The sequence below is a fragment of the Cheilinus undulatus genome, linkage group 18 (assembly GCF_018320785.1).
Source record: "Cheilinus undulatus linkage group 18, ASM1832078v1, whole genome shotgun sequence".
Classification (NCBI taxonomy): domain Eukaryota; kingdom Metazoa; phylum Chordata; class Actinopteri; order Labriformes; family Labridae; genus Cheilinus; species Cheilinus undulatus.
In genome coordinates this window covers 7,918,932-7,935,486 of record NC_054882.1, presented here as the reverse complement: position 1 = coordinate 7,935,486, position 16,555 = coordinate 7,918,932, and the positions used below count along the sequence as shown (strand labels likewise).

The 16,555-nt window shown below is 37.1% G+C and overlaps 1 protein-coding gene across 1 annotated transcript; it reads left to right on the top strand.

Annotated features, from left to right (window-relative positions):
* Positions 1-4,007: 4,007 nt before the first annotated feature.
* foxi2 (forkhead box I2) lies at positions 4,008-13,813 on the top strand. Its single transcript, XM_041813064.1, has 2 exons — positions 4,008-4,620; positions 13,218-13,813. The coding sequence occupies exons 1-2, from the start codon at positions 4,008-4,010 to the stop codon at positions 13,811-13,813; spliced, it is 1,209 nt and encodes a 402-aa protein (XP_041668998.1).
* The last annotated feature ends 2,742 nt before the right edge of the window (positions 13,814-16,555 follow it).

Below are 16,555 nucleotides of genomic sequence, written 5' to 3'. Positions count from 1 at the left end.
TAAGATGGATTTGCCAGTAAGAAACACAGAATCGGGCGTATCCATCTGCTTTGCAAGGTTACAGTAGTTCCACTTAGTATTAAAACTCAGAAGTACAACACAGTCAGGGACAAGCTTCGTGTCCTTACCTAGGCCATACTTCATTTTATTATTAGAAACTGCTGCAGGACAATTGAAAATGGACAACAGGCTAATTTCCAATGTCCATCCCTAGAGAGGCCTTTAAAATATAAAAAAATCAATGTGAATTGTTTGGTTGATGCTCCTTTGTTCTTGACTTCTGCAGTTAACAGGTAGGTGGGGCTGTCTCGTCAGTCTAACTTCATGCCTTTCAGGCTGATTTAAAGCCAGCATCATCCCAAACTAATTTCATTTCGTGCTCCAGCGCTTTGTCCATAAAAATTTCCTTCCAATACCAGCTCTATCTCTTCATTTAGGGTCATATTTTGTAAACAAAACTGCCAATTTGCAGTCACTGAGTCGTGACATGTTTTCACCTTTCCAGCCACACAGACAAACCACAGGATGAGTCACTACATACTAATGCTGTGCAGACAAACATAAATCAACCCTACGAGGCTTTATAATAAACTCTAGATGAGATCCTGACCTTTAAAATATAACAAATGGCAAAATACTTTGATATGGAACTGTAGACCAGAAATCACTAAATCATATTTCATTGATTGTGGCCTTGGCTGAGCGTCAATGTTTTGAATTTTGCAGAAACACAACACAATAGCTAAATTGAATATTTTTGTCACACTTTTTTTAAAACCATACAGTTTAAATAATAATTCAAATGATTATATGAAAAAAAAATCATGAAAAAGGAATGCTTTTGGAAGAGACATAAACACTGGCTTAAACCCGTCTAAGATGAGAAAAGATGAAGACAGCTACATCAGTTTTGTGGGGTTAAATGACTGTCTACAACATTGTTGGAATTTAGCTTTAGTTGAAATGGAAGATGACTTCATAATAACCATGTTTTTGCAGTTCGTACATCACAATTGAAAAGCCCAATCTGCTTCTTAGTCCTATGAAGCAAGCCTTTTTACTTCTATTCTCTTACCAGTTTAATTCCTGTTAACACAAATAGCTAATCAGCCAATCACATGGCAGCAACCCAATGCCTTTAGGTATGTAGACGTGGTCGAGACGACTTGCTGAAGTTCAAACCGAGCAACCAAATGGGGAAGAAAGGGGATTTAAGTGACTTTGAGCGTGGCATGGTTGTTGGTGTCAGATGGGCTGGTCTGAGTATTTCAGAAGCTGCTTGATCTACTCGGATTTTCTCGAACAACAATCTCCAGGGTAAGGAGAATGGTCAGAAAAAAGGAAAATATCCAGTGAGTGTCAGTTTTGGATTTGAAAATGCCTCGTTTAAGTCAGAGTGGGAGTGAAGAGTGGAGTCGAGATGATAGAAAGGCAACCAAGGTACCTTGGTGGAAACTTGAAGCACATGGTCTACAGCAGCAGGAGACCTCACCAGGTGCCGCTCCTGTCTGCTAAGAACAGGAAACTGAGGCTACAATTCACTCAGGGTCACCAAAGTTGGACAATAGCAGCTGCCACATTCAGATGGTAGGGTCAGAATTTGGTTTAAACATCATAATACTGAATTTCCCTTCGGGGATAAATAAAGTTCTTGTATTGTATTGTAGAAGCATGGATCCATCCTGCCTTGTATCAACAGTTCACGCTGCTGGTGGTGTAATGGTGTGGGAGTATTTTCTTGGCACATTTCAGGCCCCTTAGTACCAATTGAGCATCGTTGAAAGGCCACAGCCTACCCGAGTATTGTTGCTGACCATGTCCACCCCTTTATGACCACAGTGTACCATCTTCTGATAGCGACTTCCCGCAGGATAATGCACCAAGCTCAAGTCACCTCAAACTGGTTTCTTGACATTAGTTCACTGAACCCTAATAGCCTTCAAAGTGGCCTTTCAGAGCACCTTTGGGATGTGGTGGAATAGGAGATTAAGAACATGGATGGTGGTGACAAATCTGCAGCAACTGTGTGATGCGATTACGTCAATATGGTCCAAAATCTCTAAGGAATGTTTCCAACATCTTGTTGAATCGATGCCATGAAGAATTAAGGCAATTCTGAAAATAAAAGGGGGTTCAACCCAGGACTAGCAAGGTTCACCCCAATAAAGTGTCGTTTGGCAGCCAAAGTAAAGCCTGATGGCATTTCTATTTCCTATCAATGAGGCCTTTATATGGCCAGAGACCACCGGCAGTTCCCCGTGGCCTTGGGACATCCACGGCACCCAGGGGCTTGTGGCAACCCTACTATGCTCCTGGACGGTACCATTGGCCATGCTCACTTGCTACATCCACCCCTTACTGTGTCCTAAATGCTTACCTGCCATTTTCACATAGGGCGACTGCAACCATGCACCAAAGCGCCACTGGTTTTCTCCGACTGAAAGCAAGCGACCTCTGGAAGTGATATTTTTAACGAACCGGATCTTCTATGCTTGTGACTTCCTTTTTTGGAGCTTTCTGATCAACAGGTATTGGTGCGGTTTGGCAGCAGCCAGCACTGAAAATAGACCTGCAGCATATCTTGAACATAGCAGAGCCAAGTGGCGCTCCAGGGAGGCGCTGCGGCCGGTTTGGCGTGCCGGCTGTGGAAATGCTCTGATAGACCAGAGAGAGGCCGATGTGCTCCGCAGTATGATTCGCCGGCTGATAGCAGCGCGGTTGCTGTATGTGGAAGTTGGAGGTTACACTTTTATCAACAGATTATTTTCCCATACCCTGGTAAAATATAAGAACATCCAGACCATGACAATGGTTGTGTTAGTCTGCCCTCAGGTGGCTTATAAGCCACATCTATGCCTTACTTCAGCCTAAATTTGTCCAAACAATGCCAAAAGTTCTGTACAATACTGTACATACATTTAAATGTACACAGTAAAAAATTCTGGGTTATTTTTATCACCCAAATGCTGGGTCAAGGCTGTTGGGTCACAGGTTGGGTAGGTTTAACCCAATGTTGGAGTGACCCAGCAAAAAAAAAGATGGCTTAATGAGCGGGGGGAATGGGGGAGTGACACTGCCATTTCTCAATTGAGGGTGGAGTTTTGGATGTTACCGATGCATTCATATATATGTGTGTTTAGATGTGTGCAGTGATCATCGTTTGGATTCCTTTGCTCATGTTTATGGAGAATTAATGTTGTTTCTATATTAAACATTTCTGCACCATGAGTGAAGTCATCCACTAAGTTGGTCACTTCCCAGCTGTGGGAGGATTGGCCTACATTACCAATTCACTCATTTACCTGGGAAATGTTTCAAGGCTCTTCCTGTCCCTGTCCTGAGTTTTTTGGACTCTGGTGCAGGCACCATTTTTTGGGAGTATGTATATTTCTGGACAAAATAAATGAACTCATCAGTTTTTTATTAAAATATTTTGTTTTGAAGCTATTTCAGTTGAAAACAGGTTGTTTTAACACCACTGTTTGTTGTTTTTATTCATATTTTAGACAATGTCCAAACTTTTGGGAGAGGGAGAGAGAATATCTTATTGATTACAGTTTTCTTTAATTTTCCACAGTTGTGTCAGTCTAATATCTGAGTGCTTCCCCTTTTCCTCATATTTTTTTAATTCAAACATGGCCAAACTTCCAAAAAGTTTCTTAAAGCATTGTTGGCAAACTTACTCTAGATTGTTTTTCCGTATTTAAACCGATCCCAGCAGCAGGAGTGTACCTGTAGTCTCTCCAGAGGAACATTTGGATCCACTGACCCACTCTGTGCTGAATGAGGAGAACATGACCACACCTCCTGCTCCTCTGTGTTTGTCTATTGGCTGCTGGGAGTTCTCTTGCTCCTGGATGTGGCTGCTGTTGAGGCTTTTTACTATTAAAAGTCTGCACACTCCTCCATCCTCTCTGACACTTGTTGCTGCAGCCTGCACGCGCACACAGAGGGAGAAGACACCTGACCACACCAGCTTCTCCTTCTGGGATTTCCCGCGGGGAGTGATGAACTCCATCGACCCCCAGTCCCATCACCAGCACCAGCACCACCAGCACACCTCCCCTACCGTCGGCTCTCTCCCACCCAAAGGCGCCCAGGAGGCCCCGGACATGGCCGCTGTGTACTGCGACAACTTCAGCAGCATGTACCATCAGCAGAGCCTGCAGGGCGCGCAGAGACCCGCGGGCTACGGCATCGGGGATTACGCGTCGTCTCCAAACCCGTACCTGTGGCTCAACGGGCCGGGCGTCAACTCCTCCGCGTCCTACCTGCACGGAAACAACCCGGCCTCTTTCATCCCGCCCTCCTACAGCTCCCAGAGGCAGTTCATCACCAACTCACCTGGCTTCGGGGGACCAGACCTGGGCTGGCTGTCCATCGCCAGCCAGGAGGAGCTGCTGAAACTGGTCCGGCCGCCGTACTCGTACTCCGCGCTCATCGCCATGGCCATCCAGAACGCGCATGAGAAGAAGCTGACCCTGAGCCAGATCTACCAGTACGTGGCTGACAACTTCCCCTTTTATAAGAAGAGCAAAGCCGGCTGGCAGAACTCGATACGACACAACTTGTCTCTGAATGACTGCTTCAAGAAAGTGCCGAGGGACGAGGACGATCCAGGTACCGTGAACGCGCAGGGAAATCATAAAATGTGGTGCTAAAGCTAACTTTGAGCACGTGTGTCTCAGTAAAGTTGAAATAAAGTGCAGGCTGTGGAAGCATTAGAGCTGAACGACATGTGATAAAATCCCACAACCTTTTTTTACCAATGATGGTCAAAAATCATAGAGACTGGCATCACGATTGTGGAACAAACTTTGATTTTTAAATGCTTTTACTGAACTTTAATGCTTGTAACACGTTGAAAAACAAGCAAGAAATTCAAATAAATTGCTAAAAAAAAATCACCCTATATAAAAATGATGGCATATAAGAACAGTAATTAAAGAAAATAACACTCTTATGGCTGAAATTTAAGAACCAACCCTGAAAGATTTACCACAATGGTTGTCCTAATACTAGAACTGTAAACTTTGACGTGATTATTGTAAAAGAAACATAATCAAACAATACTAGACTTGTCTCATATCCTGGAAACAAAAATAGTAGCCCCTTACAACAAATGTCGCACAACTTTTATGTCTAAAATTGCAGACACACTCCATAAACTTGTCTACATTGCATAAAAACACTGGTCATATTTCTGCATATTGACTTTGTCACAATTTTCCACACTCTTGTAATTCAAAATGATCATATCTTTGTTATTCTAACGATTGGTGGAATAAAAAAGAATAAATTTAATTATCATCAGTCTTGTTTTTCACCAAGAGGGAAACAGGACTGTAAAAATTGCACAAATATGTTGGCAAAATTTAGAGAAGTGGGTGGAAGTGGTGCCTTGCATTCATTGCCAATTCCAGCGCCAACATATTTGTGCAATTTAGATATTTTCAAGAGTTTGACTGCAAATTTAGATTTTTGCAAACCAGAAACTACACAATATGTGGCACATAGGACTTGTATTTTGCTCTAATATAATTTATTACATATATTCCCTTAAATGAAAATAATAGACAAATAGAATTATAGTTTCCTTTTAGACTCAACATTATAATAGACTTTGTTGCGGTCAGTGAGCATTTTACTCTCTGTGGTGGTTAATGCACACAGTCTTTTTCAGCACATCAGGCCTGGAATCGAGTCTTCCAATCAATATCAGACTAAACTGTATTTTTGTTCTTCATATTTTGGTTGCAAACATAACATCATATCTGAAAATTTTAATGTGTAACTCAGCTGCAGCATGCATTAATAAAATGTGGAAAAGAAAAAACTTTTTTGCGTTTAAAAACCATATTGCAATGCATAGTAGATAACTTGATTTATGAAGTGCACTCTGTAAACCAGCAACACAACAAAGCGTTGCATAATAATTCATCATTGTATTGTTTCGAGCTTTACTAGTAAGCATCTAATATCTCAAAATGTGCCATCATTTTGTTAAAAAAGCAATGCATTCTCAATCAGCATGTACACATTTTTACACCTACTTTAGCATGATTAAGGAAAATTTAGAGTTAAAAAAGGCTTGGTTTATTTTGGTATAAAGCAGCACTTAGAATTAGTGCAGATTTGTTTATTTATCAGACATCATATCATCAGCACAATACTGAAAAATGACATTGTATTAACATTTTTTTTTACTTCTGTAGTGCAGATTTAAGATAAACATATCCTCAAAGTCCATCATAATAAAATAACAACAGCTTGATTAAAATCTTATTTGCAAAAATTTGAGCAAAAATATTCTCAGTGCATGTATCTGGATTTTTTTTTTCCTCTCATAAAACAAGAAGAGCTATCACAATGTCATTTTTTCCCATATTGTTAGGCTTAAAAGAACAGCAATGCAAGCAAATAAATGAAATAATAAGAGTATTATGTGGTTTTATATGTGGTTTAAAGAAGTACGATTAAATCACACTGAAGTCAGAGATGCAAACAAGCAATACAGATTAAAAACAACTGAAAACTTAGAAATATAAAAACAGGAAATGTAACATTTATTTTCTAGAGGATTTTTTTGCCAAATTTGTCAAAAACATTTTAATTGATATTTTAAAAAGCAAAAAAAATCAGCAGAAAATAAAATGTACTGTGAATACAAGCTCCCTTGAATTTGAAGTGATTTAAAGTAGTTTTGATTAAAACTTTGACAGAAAAGTATTGATAATAAAAATAACAATAATAATAATAATAATTATTATTATTATTTATTTGCATAGCACCTTTAAAAACAGAGGTTTACAAACCTTACAATAGAAGAACCCATGAGAACTTCAGCCAACAACATAACTCCAGCACCATAATAACCCAGGAGACACGTATAAAACCTAAGAACATATTGTAGAAAGACATCATAAAATCCCACAAACATCCAAATCCAGAATAAAATTGGGCAAACTAACCAAGAGGTGGGGATTCTGGGACTGCAGCAATGCAAGAGAAGAAAGTGGTGACAATGCGAAATGATTCAAATAAAAATAGGTGACACAAATAAACTAGAAATAAAAATAGTATGTGCAATAAAAACACATCAAGGTGACACGTGTTGAGATAAAGTGACACTGAGTAGCTGCCAATAATGCACTCAGTAGTGGTAGAACATGAACACAGGAGCAAAAGAAAGATGTAGGTGCAGTTTAAGTAGAGAAGTATTACAGTTAAAAGTTAATGGTGATATCATGACATACTTTAACAGTAAGAACTCTAATGGTTACATGCTTACTGACTACAAGATCATTTTCTTTAGTTATTTTTTGTTATTTAAGGAGGATTTCTATATAGCATGTGTTCTTCATTAAACATTAGTTCACTTTGATGTTGTAATTTAAGTACATGTTGACACTGTGCAGCCGCCTGCTAATGAAAGGGGCTGTGTGACAAACAGTATGGATGCGGATGCGACTTAAAATTGACTTCGTTTTTGTTTGGGTCAACGACATGACGTCCATATTTTTGTGTCCAAATCTGTTATTTTCATTAAATAAAAACAAGAAGTCCACGGTATATATCAATTTGATTTATGAAATGTACTTTTGTTTGAATACATTTTTAAAATGATATTATTATTTTTATATTTTAGAATCTCAAACCCTAAAATGCCAGGTGGTGTGAGAATCCAAGTTTATGAACAGATTACTGACTCTGTTAAAAATGGCCTTTTGATTGTGAGAAATTTAAATTAGAATATTTTGGCATGATTTTTCTTACAAATGGTATCCAAATTTGTCAAGATAAAGTATGTAAAGTCATCAAGAACAGTCAGGCTGGTGCAACCGTAAGTATGGGTATTTTATTTTGAAGTGAGGAGGTGAAAACAGATTGTAGCATAAGTTGTCATTCATTTAACTCCAGCTGACGCTCATGGCCTAGTGAAATGGTTTATAGTTCTTCATCTATTATGGCCCGAGCATCGACCTCGGTGCGAGGACCCTCTTGAAACTGTAGGCGTTATTATTATCTCCATTTATTTTCAGTCGTAGGTGGGCAGGTACACTTTCCATGTCAGGCGATACAGTCAGTGTAAAATTGTTCAACCACAAAATTATTTTTATTTCAAAATATGTGTCCACTAATTGAAATTTAGATAAAATTGCAATATGCCCTGTTGCAATTTTCAAATTGCCAAAGGGATAATATTTCCTTAACCTTAAATGTGTCAAAATGCCAGTTTTTTATTCTCTTAACATAATGAAAGTATCAGTTTTTTCAGATAATTTCTTTTAAAAATCCTACTTTTCTTATGTCTGTATTTATTTTTCTGAATCAAAATGAGAATGTCATACATTGATCTTTCCCTTCAGAACAGTTCATTTAAAAATTGCAATGAGTCTAAATAATCTTGGTTGGATTTTTTTTCCAAATTGTTCAGTCCTAGTTAGACCTGTCTAATTTTGTGTTGATCAAAATAAAGAATAATTTGAATAAGGAACTTTATTTAAAAAACAAAAAAAAACATATTCAGTCACAATGTTTGGAAAAAACTATATTCCCAAATCTTTCAGCCATATATGAAAAAAAAGTAACAACAGATGTTAAAGTTTTTAATTTGCAAGTACTTGCAAATGCCACGTGGTGCAACCAGTGTTTTAGGTGATGAAACTGCAAAAAGTGTCAATATATAAAGCAGGTACACTTTCTGTGTCAGGTGGTACAACCAAGGTAAAACAGGAACATTTTTCATTTTACCATAAACTCTTGATTATGTTTTGAAAATATGTCTCCAGAATAACAACATATGTCGAGTATTTGCCTGCTTATTTGAAATCAGTTGCAAATATCAGATGACTCAAATAAACGAGGCCTCATATGTCACTGACCCCTTTACAGGCTCAGTACTGAGATGTACGTAGTCTTCCTGGGGTCCACCCAGGTGATGGCAGGAACAAATGTGGATCCTTTTAAACAAATAAACAAATAATGGCATTCTGAAAACGTACCAGTATGATATTTGGTCCATTTCATCCAGAGACTGAAAAAACTCATTGTCCCAGCTGCCACGGACTTCTTAAATGACTAATAGAGTTTGTTTTAGTGCTTTCAAAATCCCAATTAGTTCAACTAATCAGTCCCAGGGGTGAAAAAATGTATGCTGATTAATCACACACTGATGTTGAACTGGAGCTCATGTATGAATTCTCTTTGCTCTTCATTTTTATAACTTTAAAGACAATATCCATATTATACAGATTAACACTAGCCTAGCTTGACTAGTGAGAGGACAATCTGCCTTTGGTGTCCACTTCTTTTGTTTCAAAAGCTAATAGAAAGTTTTGATGTCATTCAGAAGAACATCCTTTCTGATTCTTTGCTACTGTTATTTTTAAATCTACCAGTAATACATGCTTTTAATGCAAGTGATTTATGAAAGGGCTATCATAAATCATTTTTTAAAATGCCTTACAAAACTTGTTTTGATATTTTTTTTAACCAAGATAACTGATGACATTTCATTTTTAGTTACAATTCTGGCTTTCAGCAAACAAGATAATTATGACTAAACTGTAACACCACATACCACAAACTGTTGCATAGGTTTCTGTCATGTGGTAAAAGTCTCAGTGTTTGTCGGGATATTTAGACCATGAAAGTAAAAGTTTTTCATTGTTATAATGTGTCAATATTTTACATATTTATGTTTTTAAATCATTTATATCCTTTTCTTGAGAGGATTCAAGTTTTGTTAATGCATCCGAGTTGTTAAATCAATATAATAGTGTTTAAGTTCAGTGTTTATCTTGATAATGATTTTTACCATAATGAAGCAGCCCTAATTTAGACTTTTTCTAATTTTAGAACATCATATTTCCTGTAGGCTGGATGAATATGACTGCACACAAACTGCCCTCTCACAGCAATAGTAACCCCTGATACAAGCATGCAGCACATCTGAAAAATCCAAAATAAAATGTGCAATTACAGATTCTTGCAACTGGCTTTCCAGTGCAGTCATTCATACCTCTAAAGCAGTAGTCACCAACTAAAGATCCTCTATGATGTTAGCAGAGAAAGCTAATCTACCTTACCAAATTCCAATGGCCTAAAGGCATTCTGGAAAAACTGCAGATTAAGGAACGATTGTCAAATGGCTTTCAAGTAAACACAACTCACTTTTTTAACAACCGTCTACTGTATGGTCTTACAGTGCACGTTTTATAAGACAGACTAGACGGGGTCAGTTTTGGCCTTTGTGGACAAGAAGTATGATTTTGTGCTGTCACTTAAAAAAGAACTGATATACTAAAAACAGTATTCTGATAAAACCCTGAAATGGACCAGTTGGTGATAATTCATCATCAGATGTTCATGTGTTTGCACCTAAAATTTAAAATATATCACTGTTTCTGCTAGATTTGACACTAAAACATTTAAATTTGTTTTACTGAGGGCATAGAACTACATAGACTATAAATTATAAAGGTTTAATACTTGTGTGAATGACTTGGATTATTGTTGGCTCAAAAAATCTGATATGGGTGATAATTGTACATACGCGTTATAATTTCTAACGGCCGGGGACAACTAGTGTGATTATTTACCATTAAAAATATTTTCATGGTTTAAAAGAAAAATCTCAGTTAAATTTAACATATACCAGTCTCTACTCATCGACCAATAAATGTTCCTCTAAATATAACAAGATTTAAAAAATAAATAAATAAACCTTCAAATTGTTATTATCTGGAAACTCCAAAACAAGGAATAACCTCGTGTGACTGAGGCGAGTTACAATGTCATTTAGCAAACGCTTTTGTCCAAAGCAACAGGTGTTCCTGGCGTTAAGGGCCTTGCCCAAGGGCCCATACTGGACTAGCTCTGACTGGGATTTGAACCCCCAATCTCCCATACCACATTCAACAATGTTATCTGCTGAGCTCTCCAGCTGCTGCATAATGGCAATACATGTAAACTTGTCTAAAACTTGTGTCAGGATGAAATGAAGTTGGAGAAAATGATATCACACAAATACTACTGACACTTTAAGCAATCATACTTAAAAAATAGTGACACTGGGGTGGGTCAAACTTGGCCTGCAAGGACAACAAACGTTTAGTCCAAAGGAAGAAAACAAAGGGTTAAAGCACACAATTTTAAGGATGAACAAATTGACATGTTTCAGGTGGGGATGTACAGTAGTATTGGCATATCAGTATCGGCAGATGTAAAAACTTCTGCCGATATTTTGGCTCTAAAATCTGCCTGTGTCAGCTGTAAATATTGGCCTTATGAATAAATAAGTTCATGTCGTTTCATGCTGAACTAGCAGACCTACATCAGCTGCAGTCTTATTCTTTATTCATCCTCAGTCCTGACACTTTAACGTGTGTTTTAAGGATTGAAATTTGTAAATTTGGTTACCCTGAAACTTTAAAATGTGTGTTTTAAAGATTAAGGTCAGAAGTACATATAAATTTATTGTAAATATTGGCATGGCAAAAATACTGTACCATGCATCCCTACATTTAGTCTATAAAACACACTTTACAGTCTAAGGCATGGGTGTCAAACTTAAGGCCCGGGGGCCAAATCAGGCCCATGGAACAGTTAAATCTGGCCTGCGAAGTTTATATGATATTTCTGTTATAACTGGCCCATCAGCATGAGGTCTGCAGATTTCTTCAAGTATAAAAATGTAAACTTAACCTTGATGATTTAAGATATCTTTGTTGAGTCATAAAATCTGATAAGGTAAGGAGTAAAAAAATAGATAAGACGTCAAGAATGTTGGAAAATAAATTGATTTGTGTTTTAATTTCATGTTTTCAGTTTTGCATCTCACAATAAGGACTCAAACTTAGGATTTTGACTTTTTATTCCATACTTTCAACATTTCTACTCATAATTTTGACTTCTCATAGAATATTTTGAGCTTTCAGATTCATAACTTAAAATTTTAAGTCAGGTTTTGACCTTTTTAACTAATTATTTTGTATTTTATCCCATATTTTCAACTCCTTACTTTGACCTCATAATCCCATAGCATGACATTTAAGACTCAAAATTTAGAATTTTGAATCATATTTTGACTTTTAATTTCATGATTAAAAATTTTATTTCATCTTTTGGATATATTTGCATTTAAAAAAACAATTTTTCATTTTCATGTTTTGACCTTTTTGAACTAATAAATTTACTTTTCTCAGCTTGGGGGCCTTTAGACTTATCTTTTTTACTTTTTAACATCAAAATCATTCATCATCAGTGCAAAGTTTGTTTTGTTTTCATATTTTATTACTAGTGAAATGAGGTTGAAAGTTTATGGTTAAAAAGATGACCCTGTTAGGCCTGAATCCAGAATCTGGCCCCTGCTGTGATTGAGTTTGACACCCTGGTCTAAGGAATCATAATAAATACAGAAAAACACTAGCTGATGTACAGTGTTGGTCCAGCCTAAAACGCCTCCAACATATTTGTTCATACAGCCAATACTGCAGCTGATAGAGGCTGATTTTTTTATATTGGTTGTAAATATCAGCAGAAATTTTCATAAGTGGCAATACCCAGAATTCACTTTTTAAGCTGATATATATTTCGATAGTAATATCGTGCTGATAATACTGTGCATCCCTAAGCAGTTAATCAGTTGATGCATTAGGCCCCAGGTCTTTCCAGATTAAAAAAATGGCTAAACTAAAACGTGGATTATCATAAAGTAGTATGTTTGGTTTTAAAAGTGATTCAAAGTAGAGCTGCATGATTTGGTAATACTGTACAATTGCAGTTATACTGGACAATATTACCATTACAATATCAGTCTAATACATGGATGGTATCATGAGTCTACTAGCTTATTTATCAGTGAAAATGCAGAGAATGATTAAAGTTCTAAAGTGTGTATTTCTCAACTCAAAAACAGAAATGTTTAAGAAACATATATACAAGCACTGCTGTCAAGAACGTAATATTGTACTTCTACAAAGTGCAATAGTGGCACTACTATGAGCATAAAGAAAAGCCTTTCAGGTACTATTTAATATAGAAATAATTGCAGCTTTTGCATAGCCTGACAGCATGACTGCAATTAGGTTAAATGTGAAGCAATAATTTAAAGAAATATTTTTCAGATCCAAAGAAGAAAGTGGAGCATACAAGTTGTTTTTTAGCAAAAGACACTCCTGTTTAACATCTTTTTGTCTCATCTTTCATCACAGGAAAAGGAAACTACTGGACGCTGGACCCGAACTGTGAGAAGATGTTTGACAACGGGAACTTCCGCAGAAAAAGAAAAAGACGATCCGACCCGAGCAGCGCAGGAGGAGCAGCAGCAGTCGGAGCATCAGGAGCCAATAAAGTGGAGGACGGCAGGCCAGCGTTGGGGGCCTCCCTAAAGCCGTCTGACAGCCCTCAGCTGCTGGGGCCATCCTCTCCAGAGATGGAGGCCATGAACGAGAACCACAAGGGCTCATCGTCGTCATCCTCACCGCCGGGACTGTCCACCGGTGCTTCGTGTTTTAATAACTTTTACAGCAGCATGTCCACGCTCAGCTCAGGGGGCCCCAGCCGGCAGGGGTCCCTGGGACTGGTGAACGAGCTGTCAAACAGGAACATTACAGCCCTGAGCCCGTACCACCTGAACCACGGCGGGCAGGACACGGGGGCCGCGGATCACGGCGAGGGGCTGCATTTTAACCGTGGAGTGTACTACAACACGTTTGGCAGCGGGCAGAGCGGACAGTTCAACAGTCACTTCTACAACAGCTTCAGCGTCAACAGCCTGATTTACCCACGGGAGGGGAGCGAGCTATAGGAGAGAGACAAATCAGCGCTAATTCACTGCTGGTTTGAAGACCTGCTGCTCTAGAAACACGTTCAACTACACACTGCAAAAACTCAAATGCTTGCAAGTGTATTTGTCACATTTCTAGACATGAAATATTCTATTACACTTATTTTAAGCTATTTTTATTTTTTTAAAATGCAGGAAATCGCCTTATTTTTAACTTGTTAACTTACTTGTAACGGGACATCATTTTTATTTTAAGATGTCTTATTTAAAAAGCTTTTATTCATTTCAAGCAAAATCAGCTTGTAACATCTGGATTTTTTAAGAAAATATGGCTTATTTTGAGTGCAATTGCATTAATCTGACTATGATTTAGACAAATATACTTGCTTGTTTTTGTGTTTTTACAGTGGAAATGTATGCTACATTCATTTCAGTGAGGTCACAGGCCTGGTGCATGCTGGGTAGTTACCTCTCTGCATCCTAAATACAAGACATTCTTCACCAATCAGTCCAGCGGAGAGATTAGCGCCTTTTTGGTGAATCTGATGTGCATATAAACTGTGGAAACACCAGCCTGAAAGAAAATGAGCACTTAACTTTTTACTCTTTTGTTTTAATGACTATATCAAAGCTTCTACTTTGCTCTTAATGCTTAAACACACATGCAAAGTGAGAAAAAACACTGAACACTTGTGTCTTTTGTATGATTTCAACATCTATCTTAGATTATTTTAGCAGTTTCAACACAAACTTTCCCTCCTTTTGCAGGCAAAGATGAACGTTGTCACGTTAAAGATGTAAATGTGTGCAAGTTTTGCCAAATTGAGCCCAAATTCCAGTTGATTTTGCTTATCAAATCAGCTAAATCCTGCCAAAGTTGCCTTCATGAGACCGCCGTTACCTCAAAAAAATGACAATCACACAAAATAAAGAGCCTTAATCAGGTTCCAAATGCAGTAACGATTGATTTAACACAAATATGACCCGCTTGCCTTATTTTTATACCCTCCATGTTGACTGAAACCACCGCACTACTGCTCCTGTAAATACACGTGGACTTTATAAATTTGTATTTTTGTAAATTATAAAGATAGTTTGTGATTATTTATGCTATTTATGCTCATAGGCTTTGTTTTCTACTGTTGTCTGAATAGTCTGATTCAAGCAGAAGTGAATATTAGTTTAACAAAAGTGCCGAAAACAGTATCACTGAAACACAGATGTCTTAAATATAAGAATATATATTAAAAACTATATGCTATATGATGGTTTCTCTCAGGATTCAGTGTGACAATCATTGAATGGCTTTTGTATCTATTTTTGTCCTTTTTTAATCTTTATACAGTACATACAGCTTACAGGCAGTTTTAACTGTGTCTATAATAAATATCATGTGGTCTCTATTCTATTGTCATGCATCATTTTCAGCTAGAGCGTCAGTGTAATCAGGTCATCATTATCATCTGAATGTACACCCATAATTTCACTTATATTTTATGTATATTATTAATTACTTCTACTCCAGTTCAGCTCAGTGACGCGTCTTATAATTTATACAATACTAATCAGATTCCTGCAGGCCTTTTTAATGCACACAATAGAATACAAATTATTTGCATTCAGGCTTTAATTTATGGTAATTTTCCATACCATAACTCACATATCTGGGTGTTTTTTTTAATTGCAATGACTGTCTGATTCAAGGCACAAAAGAGGCTCTAAATTAAGAGTTTAATCCCTTAATCCAGGAGTTCACATCCAACTAGAGCAATGTTAATCTGCCTGTCTCTTAATCATCATTGATCAATGTTTAAAGAATGGTGTCAGTCTCAGACAACAGTCTTTACTTTTGAAAAGTCCTTGATGTTTTATGTTTTCTGCTGCTTAAAAGTGGAAATATTGGTTATTTACGTCCAAGGGAAGGGAAAAGGGGAGGGCTTTCCGGGGCCCAGTCAAATTGGGGGGCCCATGGAGGTCAGCAAAATCATGGTCCATTATAAAGTAGATCTGTGATAACTATATTTATTATAAACCTGAATAAAAATGCCCCTATCAAAGCTACAAAGACAGTTTTTATTTATTTGTGCCTTACTATATAGTCTTCTTAAACATGAAGACCCCCTTTCTTATAATAATATTGAAATGGGTTTAAAGTGGCAAATATGGGTAGAAAAGGAGATGAAGTGGTATTTAAAAGCAGCAGAAATGTGTTTAGAGTGGCAAAAAATGGGTTAAAGGTAGCAAAAACCAGCAGAAACTTTTTTTTTTATCAGGCACTTTTACAACCCACTCAAAACAGCTCAATGACCTACTTTTGCTTTAGAGCCAGTAGTCAGTCAATCAAATAAAAATGATCAAAGTAATTAAAGATTTTGTGTTTAATTAATGACAAATCATGGCATATGTTGATAATTTGAGAAAGATTGCATCACTGATAGATTTAAGAAATAGTAAAACAATCAGAAGAACTTGTTTCTGAATGGCAGAGGTTCAAGGACAGACTTTGTCTTAATAGTCAATCCAGGATGGTGTTAATCTGTAGAATGTGGATTTTATCCATAGAACTATAAAAATCAAGAGCAAAGAGAATTTTACAAATGCTCCAATCTAAAGCTACTAGAGTGTGAATAATCAGCAAACCTTCTTCAGTCTCAATTTTCACCTGTGATTAAATAATCCAACATGTTGACAGCAATATCCCAAAGCGTCTTCATTATTCTAAAATCACTAGAAAATATTTTTAATATCAACTATTCATCATTT

Excerpts from the sequence above, each read along its gene's own strand:
- foxi2 (XM_041813064.1), top strand. The coding sequence starts at position 4,008 with ATGAACTCCATCGACCCCCAGTCCCATCACCAGCACCAGCACCACCAG. Across the intron at positions 4,621-13,217 it reads GAGGGACGAGGACGATCCAG|GAAAAGGAAACTACTGGACG; the intron begins GTACCGTGAACG and ends CTTTCATCACAG.